The sequence below is a fragment of the Emys orbicularis genome, chromosome 9 (assembly GCF_028017835.1).
Source record: "Emys orbicularis isolate rEmyOrb1 chromosome 9, rEmyOrb1.hap1, whole genome shotgun sequence".
Taxonomy (NCBI): Eukaryota; Metazoa; Chordata; order Testudines; family Emydidae; genus Emys; species Emys orbicularis.
Window position 1 is genome coordinate 68,759,963 of NC_088691.1, and position 19,834 is coordinate 68,779,796.

Genomic DNA, 19,834 nt, shown 5'->3' on the forward strand with positions numbered 1-19,834 from the left:
GTACTGCTTGGATGCATATAAATTCAGCATTTTGAGCATCCCAGTTATTTGATGTTGAGAACACTGAAGAGACATTCATTGAATTAATACATGAACAAAATCTGTGAAAGCTTTGAACACAGAAACACATATTGTACTGCCCCTATCAGGGCCGGCTCCAGGTACCAGCTTGTCAAGCAGGTGCTTGGGGCGGCCGCTCCGGAGGGGGGCGGCACGTCCAGGTATTCGGCGGACGGTCCCTCACTCCGCCTCGGAGCAAAGGACCTCCCGCCAAATTGCCGCCGCAGATCGCGATCGCTGCCTTTTTTTTTTGGCTGCTTGGGGCGGCCAAAACCCTGGAGCCGGCCCTGGCCCCTATCATTGTACTACTACAGATAATCTTACTACATTGCATATTGGCATAGTGAGAAATAACTGGTACCTATTATCCTGGATAGTCCACTGGGATTGTGGACTAGTTAGATGGGCCAAAGTTGAAAAAAATCACATCTGAACCTCCTGGAAGTCAGGAGACAAGAAGTCTGAAGAGAAGTTTGAAGCCAATTTTATAGTTTTACATTATCCCATTACATTAGGACGGGGTGGGCAAACTACGGCCTGCGGGCTGGATCCAGCCCCTCAGGGCTTTGGATCCAGCCCGCGGGATTGCCACCCCTGTGGTGCTGCGGGCCCCGCACCGCTCCCAAAAGTGGCTGGCACGACGTCCCTGCGGCCCCAGTGTGTGTGTGGGGGGGGGGGGGAGGGGGCGCGAGGGCTCCGTGCACTGCCCTCGCCTACAGACACCACCCCCTGCAGCTCCCATTGGCCGGGAACAGGGGACCGCAGCCAACGGGAGCTTCGGAGGAGGCACCCACAGGCAAGGGCAGCACGTGGAGCTCTCTGTCCCACCCCAGGGACGTGGTTCCGGCCGCTTCCGGGGGCGGCGCGGGGCCAGGGCGGGCAGGCAGGGAGCCTGCCCTGGCCCCAGTGCGCGCCGCTGCCACCCCGGACCCGCTCCAGGTAAGCGGCGCCGGCCTGGAGCCCGCACCCCTCCTGCACCCCAACTCCCTGCCCTGAGCCCCCTGCCACACCCCTCCTGTACCCCAACCCCCTGCCACACCTTCTGCACCCCAACCCTGTGTCCTGAGCTCCCTCCCACAATCCACACCCCTCCCTGCACCCCTGCCCTGAGCCCCCTCCTGCACTCGGCACCCCTACCCCCCAACCTGAGCCCCCTCATACATCCCGCATCCCTCCTCTGTCCCAATCCCTTACCTTAAGCCCCTTCCTGCACCCCGCACTCCCTCCCGCACCCCAACCCACTGCCCCAGCCCTGCATGCAATTTCCCCACCCAGATGTGGCCCTCGGGCCAAAAGGTTTGCCCACCTCTGCATTAGGATTATGGTATTTGGTTTCAAAGGGTAAAATTTTCAAAGACACTTAAGTGCTGTAGGAGCCTAAATCCAATTGAAAGTCAGTGTCATAAGCCACTTAGATGATTTTGAAAATATTATCCAAATATTAACTGTGAATCAGATAACAGTCTCTGAAAGGAGGATGAGTGTACTTTCAGGGTGCGTGTGTGCAAGTGTGTGTATTTTTTGCACCACATACAGGGTGAGCTATTAGTTATATAAATCTCATGCATTTCTGAAAATCCTTTCTACATCTAGAGCTACTCAAATCCAAAGGCACAATCTGGTACAAATTCTGTGGCCACATTAGCACATGGGGACCTGCCATTATGTTCACCCAAGAACTTATTTAGCATACTAAAAATTGTTTTAAAATCTATTCTGAAGAGTTGCTGTGCATTGATATCTGATTTGCTAAACTAAATATGGTCATGTACATTTAATATTTTTTTAAAACATTTATTAGTCTGCATGATCAACTAATTGTCTGCACAATTCCAGTTTTCAAAACTACACTAACTGCAGTTACGGACATAACTGTGGTAAGAAGTAACTCTCTGCTGTGAAACCCTGATCCCTTGCAAGGGTCTGAGTACTACTATAAACAACTATAACAGTCTATATCTGCGCAGGAAGCTGGAAGTGAGACTGTTGTATGGGGACATAAGAGTACAATTAATGCATAATTTATACTTTTTAAAAATGCTTTTAAAAGATCTGTAAAAAAAAAATTTGCTGACTGAGGCTCTGCATACCACTATTACAGCTCAAGCAGGCATTCTCAGACAAGTTAAAATACCCAAGAAAGGGTTCAGAATGGAATGGCTGTGAACTCTGAACTGCAGTGTTATGTATGGGGTATCACTATTCATTTTGTTTCCACATTATTAAATTGTAACCAAATACATTTTGTTTGTTATTAAACTCTGGCACTCTTGGGAAACAGTCTGACAGTCTTCTAATTCGGTACTATTCATATTAAGTGAAACTTAAAACAGTCCACTTCAGCATCCATATTTCACCTCTATATTTTGAAATATATGCCAGTCAGCAATTCAATTCCTCTGTGGACACAAGCTCACACAACACACATTATATTGTAATACCAAAACATTAGCAAACAAGCATGTCCCAAAACAAGATCACAACATTTACACTGCAGGACACTGTAAGACTATGATGTTCTGATTTGGCTCCCTAATTGTTTCAGCATACAACCAAAAAATCCCAAAGTTAATAAAATGTACCAGTGCAAAAGTGAGTGCTTCAGTGAATCCAGCAGCTGCCAAGTCCTGTCTCAGAAGTTCTGTGAGCTTATTGAGAGGAAACTAAAAGAAAACAAGACAGTTTTCATCTTCAAACTGAAAATATTTATGATGCTTTCCTGGATAATTCTGCATGTTACATTACAAAGAATATTGCTAGTAAGGTTGCTTGCATGCTTTAAAAAACAAACAACAACAACAACAACAAAAAGCATCAACCAGCTGACTGAGAAAATGAATCTCCCAATTAAAGATTTAATATCAGGTCCATGCTTAAACCCTGTCTTTTTTCCAAGCACCAACCACCACTGGTCTTGGCTCTACTCAGATCAGTTGGGCATATGTTTTGTATCCAATCCATGGTAAATGCCTCACAGCAAAGCATGTCCAAATATTGTTTAATTCTTTGGCTCTGTTTTTCTCAAAACCCTTCCGACATACACTAGTCATTTACTGACAATATAGAGGATTTATTTATGGGGACAATCTTACTTGATTGGCTATGGTGTATGTTTTTGGAATAGTCATCTGAATGTTGTTATAACCATAAGCTATTGCTGCATCTTCTATGATATCACATGCATGGATAATGTCCGCTCTGGTAGGAGGGATTTCAATTTCTATACTGTTCCCATTCCCTGTGACATGTGACTTCAAACACATCCTGGTCAGCAGCTTTGCAAGACTTGATGGCGTTTCACTAAAACAAGACAACAGAGTCAGTATTTGGGGACTTTTACATCACATTGATTAGCTTTTAAATAAGATACTACCTTTAATTTGCACAGTGCCTTCCATGCAAACGAATCTCAAAGTATTTTCAAACTGTATACATATGTATCACCTATCAGTGCCACCTCTGAGATAAAACATGACAGCAATTCTCTAGCAAGCAAGACTACACAATAATTATAGGAGGGAATGAAGAATCACTCACTTAGTTGAAGGGCATCTTTAGGTAGCTGATATAATTACTCAAGTTAGCATACCAGTTTTTAGTGCATTCTAAAATTCAACTGAACACACAATATATAAGTTATAAAAATATCACAATAACCGGTGTATTTTACCACAGCTCATTAATTTCAATTAAATTAATAAAAGATAGGTTTGCATAACATACCTGATTCCAATTTTCTTGTTCATTAAATCAGGTTTCACTTTTTCTCTTCGGTAAGCCAGTTCCTACAAGGGGGAAAAAAAGGTTTACGCAGAAAGTTACATTTGTGTCTACTAAGATCCAGCTGTGACATCTTTCTAATCCAACTTCTTCTGACAGCACTGACAGCCACAGAAGAGAAGTCTGTAATGCGGGGTTGGGCATAATATTTTAGAATAACCGTAATATACTTTAAACAAACAACAACCTGATATGCTAGAATAAAGTTACTTTTAGTTAAGATACAAGTTTATAGGCACCTTGAAATGTCTTCAAGTGAACATTTGACAAAGAGAATACCAAAAACAAAGCACTGACACAATTAATGGTCATGCATGGGAGCTCAGGTTCCTGGAACTGACTTTGGAATTCTGCTTCTGGGAGTAGGGCAAATCAAACTGCCAAGAAGGTAGCAATTCCTGACACCTTGAGCAGAGCAAAGAGATGACAGAATTCTCTCTTCCTTGTTTTACCAGATGTATAAATCAGATCAGGCATAGGCTTCTGTAAAACTCAATGCAGCTCTTGCAGCCACAGAAAACAGCAGGAAAACACACACACAAACCAAAAAATAAAACAAGACCCTGTGATAAAGTTGTTAGTAAAATTGTTTAAATACAAAACAAACCCTCCTAAACAGTAGCCTCAAGAGGGAAAAGGTGAGTTAGTTCTTTTTTTGCTGTATAAAGGCCTGGAAACTTTGGGGGTTAAAGGTTTTTGTTCTGCTTTAGAAATATCTGGAATGATGTCTGGCTTTCTCCATTTTGCTGGAAGTCTGACCCAGGGATGTAGATACTGGATCTTTAATTTGAAGGGGAGAGATTGGGGGGGGGGTTCTCCTCCCCCCCACCCCCGTTCATTTACTGCACTGAGTCAAAATGACATCATCAAAACAAAAGATACCAATATAGCACTATAAGAAGTCTGAATCTAAATAAAAGTCACTTCTCAACTCAATTAACCAAATTTCACTTGCTTGATATCTATGCTAAGCCTAACTAGATCCCCAGTTGTCCACAGCTGCTTTCAGGAAAAACGTGGGATCATTTCCATTCTGCTTATTTTTAAACAAAGCAAAAAAAAGCACTAGCTATCACCCTAATCCTGCAGAGACATCCATGGGTGGGCATCTGCCCATGGGCAGTTCCTTGTATGATTGGAGCTTTCAAGAGCAAAGGACCAAAAAAGCAACATTAAAGTTATTTAACTGAAAGGCATCAAAAACTTTCCAGATCTGATAAATCAAAAAAGTTAAGCCGAGGATGATATCAATTGCCCATCAGTTTATAGTGGGTGACAGCTGTGGGGGGAAACTTCAAGCTAAGCAATGATTACAGGAAAAAACAAGTTCTATGGGCTTTTGACCTAGATTACATGCCTTGATTGTAGCTATACTTACTACTGGATCAGGCATAATATATTTCAAATGGGTTCTAAGCTACAGCAGTGACCTCAAACCATTTCAAACCTTCCCCTTCTTTTGGGATATCAGACTACTTTAGCAGTCCTACATTTTTAGCTTTGACAGAAATGGAATGTTTACAGGGAAAAGGCTAGTGGGATTGCAGGAAATGAGGACTGTGTCACTCTCTTTTACCAAACCCTCATGGGTATAGAAATCCATTTCCCCCCCGTCATCTTTAGAATACTTACTGGATAGATGCAGGTTTTTCCATTATGATAAGTTACTTCTGCTGCTTCAACACTGAGGGGGGGGAAAGTCAAAGTGTGTAAAATGTGGGATTTGACCAACAAATCTGATCTCATTGACAGTAAAGGATTATACTACTCACGTGAATTGCTTCTCACAATATTCACTAAACATCGTGACTAAGATATCGAGGACAATTTTTGCCTACAAGAATAAAGAAATACAACCACATTAAAATCTATGGGTTCTGCTATTTATTTTAAATGACGCAAAATATCATAGTTTCTTTGTCATGCTTCAGATGTTTAACTTATAATAGAGTGAACACTGCTCTGTTTATTCCTTTAACAAAAAAATGGAAATCTAGAATGCAAAATACAGCTTTACATCTCATGGGTCACATTCAATTAAAAGAAAAAAAATGTTTGGCTTCTGTAACAAAGAAGTCCCTTCAAAGACATGAAAAATGGAAGGCTTTGGATGGCACTGAAGTAGACTCAGATTTTAGCTAATTTCAGCTCCCAAAGACATGAGAGCCATTATTACAATATGGGTCTGGATCTTGCAAAGACTTACTCTAATGAGTAGTCCCAGTGAAGTTAAAAGAAGAAAGAGTTTATAAGCTCTAGGACTGTGCATTATCTGTAAAAAAACAGGATCAGAACAACTTAAACTGTAAAATCTGTTTTTTGAGGAGGATATTTTGAGAAGTTAGTGTAACAAATGAGTCATAAGATTCAAATCAGTTTCTGTGAGACATCAAAATACCTATCTAGCCTAAGGCAGACATTTTCTTTACACATACTGAACAACATCCATTTTAATGTTCATAAGTTGTAAAGAAGTAAAAAAAGCACAATAAAGGTGTTTATTGTTGGGATTCCCTCCAAGACCTCTTTCCACTCAACTTCCCAAGAACTCAGTTCGATTCTAGACTTTGTCACTCAGGTAATTTTATTTGTCATACAGCAATGCTAGACTGAGTTGATCAGACTCAAATGCAGGGGGTGATGGATGCAGGATACATCACAGCTCCAAAGTTGCACAGAAACCCTCTCCCTTTATATACATTACACATCTCATTGTATTTATTATACATTGCATCACACGTTTTTGTCTTGGCTTGGTTACTTTGCAGCATGCACTGTCCATGGTTCGACTTCCTCTTTACCTCATCTTCACATTTCTAACTTATTTTGTCCTTGTCATCTAGTTCATAGTAAATAGTTCCATGGGTCTTCTCCCTCGTCTTAGTTGGCTCAGACATTCTGTCTTCTTAGCCTGCTGACCTATGCACTTATCTTATTTAGCACAAACACACTGTTTTCAACCTGATGATTCATTAGCTTCCTTAATTCTATCTTCCAAAAATGAGGCCTCCCTCAATGTGTTAATTATATTTATCAGCCTTGAGAATGCCCTCCCAACACACAAAAATCTATTTTAACCCTTGCAGTATATGGATTAATTTTAAAAGTGTTCTTGCTTTAACAAAGCATAAGTTAGACTCTGCCAAAATTCTCAAAGGAGTGAATGTGCATCCAGAAAAGTTGCTTGGACTTGCAATTACCAAAATTGGTGGGGAAAGGCTGCCTTTGGGTTGACACAGTGAGAACTGTACCCCTAACTAAGAAGTGTACTCATGTTTGGAAACTTGGTCTTTAATTTCATATGGCTCTCTCTCTCTCTTTAAACAAATTAGAATAGAATTATCAAGAAGAAAGGCATCCCCAAGAAGTTTTATTGCTAAGAGGTCAAGGGGAAAATGATTCTTTGTAAAGAGAACTCTGCTAATATATAATAATCAAGGTATTTTTCACTTTTCAGAGCTGTTCAAACACAGAACAACTATCAACAAGAAAGAGTATTTAATCTGAATTACTCTCAAATTGAACACTCAGTATCCGTGCAGGAACAAATATGCCTGGCCCTGAACAAATGGAACTAGAAACAGTTTTAAAAATGTAAGTTATCCCCAGAGCAGTAATAAAAATGAAGCATGAGGAGAAGCTGGTTAACACACTCCCCAAATGGCCCATCAACTTTTCCTGCTCCAAAATGTATAACATATGCCAATCTACAGTATTTGTTTGCACGATGGTCCTGTTACCCCAGAAGAAAACAGCTACATGTACACCATATATGACAGCATATCAAAGACAGTAAAGCTTCATTTACCTTTGTAATATCAGTGGCTGTGCATTCAACAAACACATTTCTGGTATTTAGGCTTATTTTTGTATGGTCTCCTACAATAAAAAAATACACGCACACATATTAAAAGATGTTAGCATAGTTCTTAGAACATCACATATTGATTCACCTTATTCATAATCCGGTGACATTGCTGTTGTCTTCCATTGGCCAGAAAATCACTTTTCCTGCTGCACCAACAGCTCTTAAATAGAAAATTTGAGTCTCCTCTCATAAATCAAGAGGCAAGAGTGAAGGCATAATAGCAGTGATACACTGTCTTGTGTGGAAAATTGGGGTCCAAAGTGAACTTGGGAAACCCATTTCTGGGAGGTTGCATGGGTCTGTGGGTGCTATGAAGGCAATATCAGCCTCCAGTCAGGGAAGGCAAAATAGCAAAACAATGCCCACCTCGTGGTCATAACTAGCATTGCACTCTCAGAGGATGTGGTTTGCTCTCCTTGCTCTAGCAAGTGCCAACATCATGATTGTGGCTTATTAGGCTGCAGGGTTAGGAAAGCACCCCTGAATAAAGAGACTGAACATTTTTAAAACATCACTCAGATTGACAAATAGCCTAAGGATAGGTCTATACTTGTGGAGACGTGTAGAGTACAGAAATTGCACACGCAGCTAACATGGATGTAAAGAGCAGTGTAGACAGTAAGGCATTGCTTGGCTGAACCAAGCAGAGACAAGCTTGAACCCTAGCGTATAGACCCTTCATGGTTCTCTACACACCAAGCACTGCTTCCCACATGTACACTGCTATTTTTAGCAGTGTAGAGTTCCCCCGCTGGAGCCTTTCCCTGCTGCAGTGAAAGACTTTGGCAGCAGAGGAAAACTCTGGCAGTGAGGAGGCAGCGGTGAAAGGCTCAGCAGCGACCTGCTGCCACAGCCTTTCCCCCGCCTTGCTGGAGCCTTTTACTGCCACGTGTAGCTACGCAGCTGGTCTTTCACCGGGGTTTGTAGCTTCACATACCCAACATGCCGCCACAAGTGTAGGCAAGGTCTAAGTCACTACTCTGAAGAACTGAGGGCTTTTTCTCGACATGCCCTAGGTAAAGCCTAATGGGAAGCACATTGGGATACACAGAGTCTTCCCTGCTTTAAAGTAAGAGAGAGAAAACAAACAGCCCATATCTAAACCAAAGACATTGGTCAATATTTATTTATCTGCCTCATGTGGAGAGAAAGGATAGCCCACTGGTTAGAACACTAGCCTGGGACTTGGAAAACCTGGGTTCAATTCCTTGTTCTGTTATAGACTTCCTGTGTAACCTTGGTCAAGTCTGTGTCTAAGTTCCCCTTCGGGGGAAGGAGTGGAGAATAGCACTGACCTACCTCTGGTGAGAGGAGAAATATGTAAAAATGGTAATGAGAGCTGTATAACATGGATAGCAGAACAACACTGACAAGACAGGCTTCAAGAAGAAAGAATTGGTTACTGGGGTTTTGAGGGGGGTTTGTTGTTGTTTTTGGCCAATTCACTGTTTGAAGGATCCCAACTTGCAGCACAAAAGCTAAAAAAGAGCAAGTAAAATTTTGGAGCTCTCTCAGACTGATATAAAGGATTTGAAGCTTCCACAATGCAGAGAGTGCCATGGCCAAAGCACACAATTTCTCCCCAGAAAGGCTATGAATTTTATTTGTGAATACTACAGGAACAGCACCAAAACTCCAGAAAAACTGATGTCCCATGGTTAGTTATAAGTCGTGTGTGTGGCCCCATTCCTCACAATGAGGTCATGTTAAGAAGTGAGGAGGATTGAGGAGTTACACACCAGTGTATCTTGTGATCCCTTTACCAAATTGCCTCCGTCATACCCCCTGCACACTGAATACACTCAATTGTTCTAGGATCAGTTCAAGGCAAATATAATATCACGTTGCAATCAGACCTGGGTGGGAAACAATTTTCCCATCCCACAAAAAGTTTTGAGATTTCAAAAATGTTCCCATTCCATATCAGGATAAACCTGAAACCTTTTGAATTTTTTTTGTGATAAACCAGAGAGAAATCCACCCTACAACAGCCAGTTGCTAGGGCACTCACCTGGGATAACAGAGCAGGAATTTGAACCTGCTTCTCCCACATCCCAGGTGAGTACCCTAACCACCAGGCTACTGGCTATTCTGTTTTCTCTGCCCCTCAGCACCAGTCACATCCATTCATCCTTGGTCTGAGAAACCTCTCTTACAAAAGTTTTGTTGAAACTGGTATGTACTTGCAAAAAGTTCTGTTTCAACATTTTCCAACAAAAAAATGTTTAGTTGGAAAATTCCTGACCAGCTCTAGTTAATGTTCCCACAATAATCTAAAATGAGCATTCATATGTTTGCATTTCAAGAACTATAAGGTGCATCAACTTTAACCTTGAAACATCTCTGAAACATCATCCCTTAAAACAGTGTTCTCAAAGCCAGTCCGCCGCTTGTTCAGGGAAAGCCCCTGGCAGGCCGGGCTGGTTTGTTTACCTGCCGCATCCGCAGGTTCCGCCGATCGCGGCTTCCACTGGCCGCGGTTCGCCGCTCCAGGCCAATGGGGGCTGCAGGAAGTGGTGGCCAGCACATCCCTCGGCCCGCGCCGCTTCCCGCAGCCCCCATTGGCCTGGAGCAGTGAACCGCGACCAGTGGGAGCCACGATCGGCCGAAACTGCGGATGCGGCAGGTAAACAAACCGGCCCGGCCCGCCAGGGACTTTCCCTGAACAAGCGGCGGACCGGCTTTGAGAACCACTGCCTTAAAACACGCCAAGATATATGAAATTTAATTCAGCCTTTTGAATTATTAAAACGCAAGCAGCTGAAATGTTTAGAGCTAGAATAATCTGTAGCTGCAATGAGCCTAATCAAGAACATTTCCAAAAGGATCAGAGACTGTGGCTGACAACACATTCAAATTTGGAACAGCTGTCAAACATCAGAGATAGATAAAAGTACACTGCCTCTTAAGATTCAGGTCAGCTGTTTAAGATTTGTAGGGATGACTAGAGAAACACATCCAAAGTGAGAATGTCATTGGCCATCAGATCAGTCACTGTTGAGTGTCAGATCCTGATTACATAAGAGTTACTGACTCTTGGTCTAAACTCTTATTATGGGCATAATGAAACTACATATCTACTTTTGTCTAAGGAAATATTCTTGCCAGTATCATTGATCTACTTCACTAGTCACCAGAAATGCCTTCCCCAAATCATCCATGAGTCCCTCTCATATTCAGAGGAAACACTTTGTTAGAAACCATGCCAACAAAAATTCCAGCCCCCAAAATTTATTTATTTAATCAAAGCCTTCTGAACTCATTTTTTGTATACCAAATGCTCTCACAGTAATTGATTCACGGTGCTGATAATTACACTGGATTCACGCCCAGGCAAATGGATCAGCATCCCCTATTACCTACAATACGAGAGATACAAATTCTACCAGTTATAGATTCACCTCGAACAAAACTCTTCAGCCAAATGACCAATGAGTAATAAGCCTGTACCTGTTATGCTTATCTCATAGTTGCTCATGAAAGTCCCACCAAAGAAGTCCATCATTTAGTTTCCAGTGGCAAGGGTACCAGAAACATACATGGCATTTATAGTGAAGAATAAATGAAAAAATCGTGACACCATTTTAAGAAAAATGAAACAACCCACATATACTCAAAAGTTTGTTGGCTACACCATCAGAAAAATAATAGTGACAAAATAATAATATGTAATCTTACCATTGATGATTGGTGGCATTGAAAGAACGACACCGTTGCTATCGTAGATAACTGGATAAAGTGGTTTGTTTTCAATTATGTGTAAATAATGCTTAAGTTGGCTGTCAGTCTGGAGAAATAAAGCACAGGTTGAATTTCACATTATCTTAATCACGAACCATCACCATATGACATAATCCCTCAACTGTAGCATTAACAGGAGTTTTGCCTGAGTAAAGGATTAGGCTCACAGATATTACTTCACTACAGAAAGTTGTTTAAAAAAGCAAGAAAGCCAAGAAATAATTTTCTCATTTTAACACTAACTTCAAAATATTACTTCTTAATCTAGGAGTAGGAGGATCACAGCCACACTATCTTACTCAAGCCAAACACTATGATTGTTCATCGTAAAGGAACTTCCATTTCTTGTCCTAAGCACAGAGCACTAAGCATGCTAAAGTAACTGTGTCCCAGCTTTACAGCAATTGGTCTTAAAGGTGGCAAAAGTTAGCTGCAGAATAATAAAGAAAAGAAAATATTCTAGTCTCTTAGTACTGATGGGTTTACACTGAAATGCTCTCCAGCATCTGATCCAAATGATTTCATGTTAAAAGAGCCATGATATGGAGGGTGGGGGGGGGGGTGTTTTATTTTAAATATAAACATCTGTTGCCAGAACATGAAACATATTCTACTAGACAATGCAGTTTTCTTCTGTGTATTCCTTCTAGCCTCTCTATTCCTCCTTGCTTGTTCTCTCCTTCAGTGTCCTGTCACATCAGTTTAGATAGAGCATATTGGGGCTCTCTTTACTTGCTATGAAAAGCTTGTGTGTCCCATGGTGCTTTATAGAAAGGACAACACTTTGAACACTTCCATATTAGAAAAGTTACTATTTAAAAACAGACTTGATATGACTTCTTTCTACTAATCATCGACCCACACATGGGGTTCTTTTAATTGTGGAGGGGAGCCAAGAATGGCATCTTGTTAAGCTTGAGCACTTTAAATAGCCACCCTCTCCTGCTACAGCCAGGCGAATATTTCAACATCTTCTGCAAATACATGATCAAATAAAAAAAAAACCCCAAAAAACTGCATTTGTTTCAGCTGTGCGTTCACCCTTCATGTGTTCAGTTTCCTGTCAGTAAGCTCATTCCTAGAATATTCATGGGATGTTCCAGAACCATGAGCATTAAGGCAAGATGTTCATGGAAAGCAATCTTTGTGTTGATAAATGTGACTATTTGCATCAGAAGCCTGATTCCAAGAGTTATGTTTATCCAAAAAACAATACCATGTGATTTATATGGGTAATAAAAACTGAACAGCACAGCACAATTTTGAATATCAAATACAACCAAATGCTCATGAACAATTCAAAGACCAATGGTGAAATGCTCGCTCCATTAGATTCAATTGCAAAACTCCCATTGACTTCAATGGGGCCGGATTTCACCCTAAGAGCTAGTTGCAGAAATTAGGTGAGTAATGTCAAATAAATATGAAAGAAACGTAAGTTGCTCAATTCAAAACAACTGTAAGGAGTCAAATGGAGAATGATTGAAATAATTTAGCCTATCAGTCAATCACGCTGTATTATACATCACAACAGTAAAAAGATGTACTATTCTCAGGGTTTGTTTTTTAAAAAGGTAAAATCCAGATATGTTCTATTAGTGATAAGAATTCATCACACTGAATTAAAAAAAACAAACACCCTCATTGTATTTTTATTACAATTTCTATCCCAACAAAGTTTAAAACCAGTTCCACCAACATATGAGGCTGATACTTTGTTCACTATATTTTGGTGAGCACACATAGGAATTTTAAGGTATTTTTGTGACAACTGGAGGACCTCTATTTTGTTCCATGAAAACAAATGGAGCATATTAAGGCGGAACTAAAAAAAAGGCAGCTGAATACACCAGTTATAATCCTTCAAATCAAATATTTGTCATATTTCATACAACCATCTCCAGGACTGAGATAACTGGGTATGGAGCCTTTTAGCTAGTACACCATTTCACATTTAGCTCTGTGTACATTAGACTGTGATCTCACATCAGCAGTAAACAAAAGTTACCTTTTCATATGTCTGTTTGGTGCTCTGCATAAAATGAACTTGTGGTCTAGTTCCAGTTCCTAGTGGAGAGTTGGCCACAACATAAAATTACCACCACTATTGGCAAGATCTGCAGAGGTGCCAATCCCAAATCTTGCAATCCCTCTAGAAATTGAGATTTCAGCACTGCATGTGAAGAGTTTGGAAAGGACACCTACCCTATATAGATCCATAATTTCAGAAGCAGTATACTCCTTGGACTGATTCAGGGGCTTGAATCTAATTTCTGAAGGAGGTCTAGCTGTATAAGTAAATGGACCAGAGATTGTGTCCAGGTCATGGGTACCAATCGCTACTAACGCTCTTTTCCTACAAAGGAAACAAGGCAAAACAACAATGACTTTTCTATAGGTATTTGGAGTTCATTTGAGGTCATGTCCTCTGAGGCAGTACAGTCTCAAACATGCACATAGCTAATTGTTGAAGCAGAATAGCAATTTTTACAAGTGTGGAAGCACATAGAGGTAGTAGCATTCTGACTCCAGTATGCATGGTACATTGGCTTTGTAACAACACACACAACAGTCAAATGTAAATCTAATGGGACTGTGGCAGAGAGTTTACCCAAGAGGCTTCTTCCACTACTTATCTAGCAGATGTCACCCCCTTATGGCGAAATGCATTGAGAATTGCTAGTATCAAGCAAGACAAATGAAGAATGTCAAAGAGCACTGCTGAAAAATATTTATCTAAGCATGAGTGTAAACATAACATCTCTTTGGAAAAGTGAACAGCAGTCCACATCAAGAATAAAATTAAATATTTCACAATAAAAAAATATTAAGCCAACCTAAATGGTGATGTACCATATGCTTTATTCTCACTGGATTTAAAAACTAACCTGCAGATGTTCTGATGTAGTTTTTCTTGTAGGTCAATGAAACTATCATAGCGATCCTTGGAAAAAGTTATGTTACGAAGGACCGCAGCTACAGCATGAGGACGAACTTGGGCAGTCTACAATTTATAAGAGCGGTACAGTTACAAATGATAAAAATTTCATATATGCAGAATTTATAAAATTAAATTCTGACATTGAAACAATGTGCATCTTGAACTTTTTGAAGTGCTTAACACTTGCTTATAAAGATGGCGGGCTGGGCCAGTTTGTTTACCTGCCGCATCGGCAGGTTTGGCCAATCGCGGCTCCCACTGGCCGCGGTTCGCCGCTCCAGGCCAATGGGGGCTACGGGAAGCGGCACGGGCCGAGGGATGTGTTGGCCGCGGCTTCCCACAGCCCCCATTGGCCTGGAGCGGCGAACCGCGGCCAGTGGGAGCCGCGATCGGCCGAACCTGCCGACGCGGCAGGTAAACAAACTGGCCCGGCCCGCCATGCATCTGATGAAGAGAGTATTCACCCACGAAAGCTTATGCTCCAATACATCTGTTAGTCTATAAGGTGCCACAGGACTCTTTGTTGCTTTTTACAGATCCAGATTAACACGGCTCCCCTCGGATACTCAGTTATTACAGAGTATGTTTGATGGTGATGAAGCTTTCAAGATACGGACAAAGAATCAGCAAATAATTTCACCTCTTCAGTAATAATCAGCCTTTGAACGTCACTATTCGCTGGCATAATCCTTTTGTATCTAGGGGCCTTTATCCTAAAACAAAAATGGAAATAAAAAGTTTACAACTGAGGGTGAAACATTCTTCCAAAAAGAGCACAAGGAGGAAACATTAGAAAAGTGTCAATGCGCTTTATGGTGAAAATGTTATCAATTTTATTAGTATTTAAAATTCTGTAAAAACTGTTAACATATATGTAAAGTTTCCTACTAACTTAAGTATAGTGTACTATGAAATATATATGCTCAAAAAGACAACTCCACTGCAGTCAAAGATTCCTAAAAAAAACTCAGACTTAAAGAAAACAAGAACACACCTGTAGAAAACTGGTTCTGTCACAGGGAATTCGATCCTGAGCACCCTCAACTTCCACTATCTTCAAGCAGAGGTGAGGGCACTTAGCACCTTGCAGGATCAATCCCAGGTTGTCTAACCAGATCAATCATTAATGTTAATGGTAATTACTTACACAGAAAATTTCAGAGAAATCGAGAATTGAGAAAAGAGAAAATTTTGATAACATTATATATTATTTCAATAACAATATCAACAAATAAATAAATAAATAAATAATAACAACAATCTTAAAGACCTCCTTTAGGAAATTAGGAGAAGGAATCATCACTGTCATTCTCAGACTATGCATATCACACACAGTTGCCTTCTACTCTGTGAAAGAGTACTGCTGTGAGCCTCCCTGAACAAAATTTGCTGGAGTGTAGAAAACATTTTGGCAATTACAGTGAAGTTATAGATCAGAGATCCCTCACAGGCCAAGCAAATAGCACTTTTATTAATCAGCTGCTTAACGTTAATAAGCAATGTATGAGTTTAGTCTAATCAAATACTGAAATATAAAAACCTCACAGTGCTAGAGTACCTTTCTTTAAAGACCTGAAGCCCTCGGACCAATCCTTCCAGACAAAGAAGATCATATCGGTTAGCAGGAACATCGATTTTATAGAGAATGATATCTGATGCACCCTCTGCCTTTCCATCACCTTGTTCTTTGCTTATTATGTCCTTCTCAGACGTCTACAATTAAACGAAAACTGAGTCACTAATAATGGCATAAATGAGCATTGAAGGTGCTTAGAAAATAGCATAATTTTAAATGTAAAAAAATAAATAGTATTCATTAACAAATGTGGTTTAAAGGGCATAATGTGGGTTTATATGTGAAATGGGTGCTAAAAGCATCAGAAACTGTACAAATTGAAGTACTTAATTGTACTACCTCTCAGATTCAGAAGTCTTAATACAATAACCCAAAGGAATATTTGTTTATTATTGGAAACAAAGACTAGCCCAGGCACAAGTGGCTAGGCTAGTAGACCCCAGTACAGAACTAGGCCTTATTATTTCTTCCATTTTGGCTGTAAATCAGTATCCCATCAGTAATGTCTGAAGTCTATTCTGAAATAGAGCATACAAGAAAAGAACCTTTGAATACATATAAATGATCTGATTAGAAGATTAACAATCACTTCAGACTAAACCAGAAATTAAAAAAAACACCAACACAATATCAGATTCAGTTTGACTCTGCAAAGATGTGGGTGCCAATACTAGAAAATTCTGATGCAGGATCAAGACCTCAACCACTACTTTTCAGTCACTATATAAAATGCCCAAAACACTAAGTTTTTGTGGAAGTTGTACAACCTTGCATAAAAAAAATAAATCCAAAGTAGAGTTTGTAAAGTATTTGCAACACAGAGCTACCAACATTGGAAGTTCTTGGTCCATACAGCAGAACAGTAGTGTCTTATACACTACTTATGATGTTCAGAGAGAAGGCTGTTTTACTGGTGGAGGGCAGCTAAACTGCCGAAGACCCAGCAGACTGGTCCCCTCTATCAAAACAGAACTGCAATCAATCCCCCACAGCCAAAGGGCTAAAGACAAATGTAAATGTGATAAATGACAACATATTACTTACAATTTCATCAAGCTCCAGACCAAACTCAAAGCAAAGTTCATCAACTTCTTCATCAGCTAGGAAGAAAGAAAAACACTCTGGTTAATTCTGGTTTCCAATAAACAGACCTCAGACTTCTGAAGACAACTCAGAAAAAAAGCACTGAATAGAATACTAAATGCTATTTGCAAGGGGGCTCGGAGGGGGGGGGAAGAATATTGAATTATATCTTTATTTTTATTTTAGTAACAATTTCTGCTATACGTATTGTATTTATTGATTTGTGAAATTCATAGCAAAAGATTTAGAACACAATATATCAGAGTTAGTATTGAGAACAATTGGTTGTACCATTAGCTTTTTTTCAGGTTAGTCTCCACACCGTATAACTGTCATAAACATACAGCTAAGGGTAGCATAAAATCCCTCTTTATCCTGTAAAGGGTTAATTTCTCTTTTACCTGTAAAGGGTTAAGAAGCTCAGATAACCTGGAGGGCCCCTTTCTCATTGTTCTTAAAATCCAAGGGTTTGGGTCTGTGTTCACCTGTACCAACTGGTGAGGATATTATTCTCAAGCCTCCCCAGGAAAGGGGGTGTAGAGGCTTGTGGGGATATTTGGGGAAGGTAGGGCTCCAAGTGGCCCTCCCTGAATGTTTGTTTAAATCACTTGGTGGTGGCAGCGATACTAAGGCAAGAAAAAAAATTGTGTCTTGGGAAAGTTTTTAACCTAAGCTGGTAAAAATAAGCTTAGGGGGTCTTCCATGCAGGTCCCCACATCTGTACCCCAGAGTTCAAAGTGGGGAAGGAACCCTAACAATAACAGAACCGGAACACATCACATCAGCAAAAGAACAGACAAGCCCATGAGAAGCAGTGCACTAGCATCAACAATTACCTTCTCATTCAGTCAGCTGGGTATAAATTAGGACGCATAACTCATCTTATGACTTATGGAGAGGTCTAGTCTGCCAGAGAAATTGGGGAAAAGGAAGGGCTGTGGGAAAAGGTAATTTGGCTAAGATGTTTTATCTGCCAGGTCTACCTATCTTCCCTAATTTTTTAAAAATGTATTTCAGAATCCATTAACTATTACAATGAAAAAAAGAATCCAGAACTCAGGGTTCAGAAGCCAAGCAATTTAAAAACTGCTTTCTCCAATATGCTGTTTTAAAATTAGACTGTAATTTTTAAGTGTATACCTATATTTTATCAGTAAGTGGGACTCAAATAGCATGTATGTGCACACAGAACCCGAAAAATCCACCAAGCCACGGCAAGCAAGAAGCTTTCCCAAGCAAATCCTATGAACTTCTGAAGAACCCAAGCTTTGATTAAAAGCGTTTTTAGCCCTTATGGCTGTGCAAACACACTTCCACATGGGCATTAAGTGTAAGTTATTGCAGTGACGTCTAAGCCTACCTACAGCCAACTCCACACGGCACATACTGCTCCTTACAGACTTCCCCAGAGAAATCGACCCAGAGTCTTGTCAGTTTCACTGCTGGCCGCTATTACAGTCAGGACACCGGATCGGCAGCATCTTGCTGCTAACTGGGAAAGCGCCGAGCAAGGGCAGAGACAGTCACCGGAGCTAGGGCTCGGTGGGGGGCAACTAAGTCCCCAGGTGGCAGTGACCTGAAAGCTGGTGACAAGCCAGAGCAGCAGAGAGCCCCCCTCGCTCGCCAGGCCCCACCCGCTCCTGCCCAGCCCCCGCTCCAGCACGGCGGCCGCCCGCACTCACTATAGCGCCTGCCCAGCGCCTGGAAGAGCAGCTCCCGCTTCACACTGACCGTCGGCATGTCAGAAGGCTGAGCTATAGCCACACTGCGCATGCGCCTCCCGCACACGCCCGCTGGAAGGACCCCGACTCCGCCGAACTAACCAGGCGCTGGGGCTGACCAAAAGCATCGCCTGATCTTCCGAGTCTCCCTCTGCTCCTGTACCAGCACTGCTGCCCTCCCCATCTCACGCTGCCCCGGTGGCCGGCTCGCACACGCTCTCCCCGTGCGGGATCCGCGGCGTGCGAGCGGAACGAAAGAAAGGATGTGAGTGGTGTGAGATCAGGCAGAGCCACGACACCTATGGACGCAGGACGATACGTCAGCCGGGTCGGTTCGGCCGAGTCGGCTCCGGCTGGTGAACGGACAGCGTGTAGGGCCCTGGGGTAGCGGCTGCCGCCCGCCTGTGCAGGGCCAGGCCCTCTCCCCGGCGATCCCGCGCGCCTTACTCAGCGGCTCCGGGCCCGGGAGGGGTGGCTCCCTCCCACCCACGCTCTGGCTCGGGGCCGCTGAGCTCAGGGCTCTGCTGGGCGACAGGGCTTTGGGTAGATCGAAACGTGACGCTTCCACCCCAAATGGTGGCGTGTGGGACGTTCCCCCGGGCTAGTCAGCGCCCTGGTGCGGGAGGGGGCGCGTTATAGGGGCTGGGGCACCGTAGCAGACAAAGCACTGCAGCCCCCCTGGGAATGGCACCGGGTCGCCCTTCCCAGCCCTGATTGTGCCACTTGTGGGCCCGGTCTTGCAGTCCTTGCACCCGCTAAAGCGCCCTGTGACTGTGCTGGGCGCTAGTGACTTGTGGGGGAGGAGACTAAAGGCTTGTACCGGGTTGTTAAAGTGATGCTCACCCCAGTCAGAGTCAAAAGGCGGAGTTTCCAGGCATGTGAGCTGTACCTTGAACAAATATAACCCCCAAATCAGTGTGAAATGTATCTATGTAAACCACTAACCCCTGCTTCTCAGCAGACCACTTATAATGAAGGGTCTCCCCCAACCCCCTAATGAATGTTACAGCTATTGTGCTAGCCTGCAACCCTGTGACTTTCTAAGTAATGATAAAGGGGGATTG

The 19,834-nt window shown here is 42.0% G+C and overlaps 1 protein-coding gene across 1 annotated transcript in view; it reads right to left on the bottom strand.

Annotated features, from left to right (window-relative positions):
• Window positions 1-18,822, bottom strand: part of FARSB (phenylalanyl-tRNA synthetase subunit beta) — a 57,114-nt gene extending 38,292 nt beyond the window's left edge. The window contains exons 1-13 of the mRNA XM_065411368.1: window positions 18,732-18,822; window positions 17,011-17,066; window positions 15,949-16,103; window positions 15,031-15,103; window positions 14,338-14,453; window positions 13,655-13,805; window positions 11,387-11,495; window positions 7,649-7,719; window positions 5,613-5,674; window positions 5,473-5,524; window positions 3,784-3,845; window positions 3,153-3,360; window positions 2,643-2,723 (exon numbers count right to left, since the gene is read on the bottom strand). Coding sequence (XP_065267440.1) covers window positions 2,643-2,723; window positions 3,153-3,360; window positions 3,784-3,845; window positions 5,473-5,524; window positions 5,613-5,674; window positions 7,649-7,719; window positions 11,387-11,495; window positions 13,655-13,805; window positions 14,338-14,453; window positions 15,031-15,103; window positions 15,949-16,103; window positions 17,011-17,066; window positions 18,732-18,822 — 1,287 coding nt within the window. The remainder of the gene's footprint in view (window positions 1-2,642; window positions 2,724-3,152; window positions 3,361-3,783; window positions 3,846-5,472; window positions 5,525-5,612; window positions 5,675-7,648; window positions 7,720-11,386; window positions 11,496-13,654; window positions 13,806-14,337; window positions 14,454-15,030; window positions 15,104-15,948; window positions 16,104-17,010; window positions 17,067-18,731) is intronic.
• Between the last annotated feature and the right edge of the window lie 1,012 nt (window positions 18,823-19,834).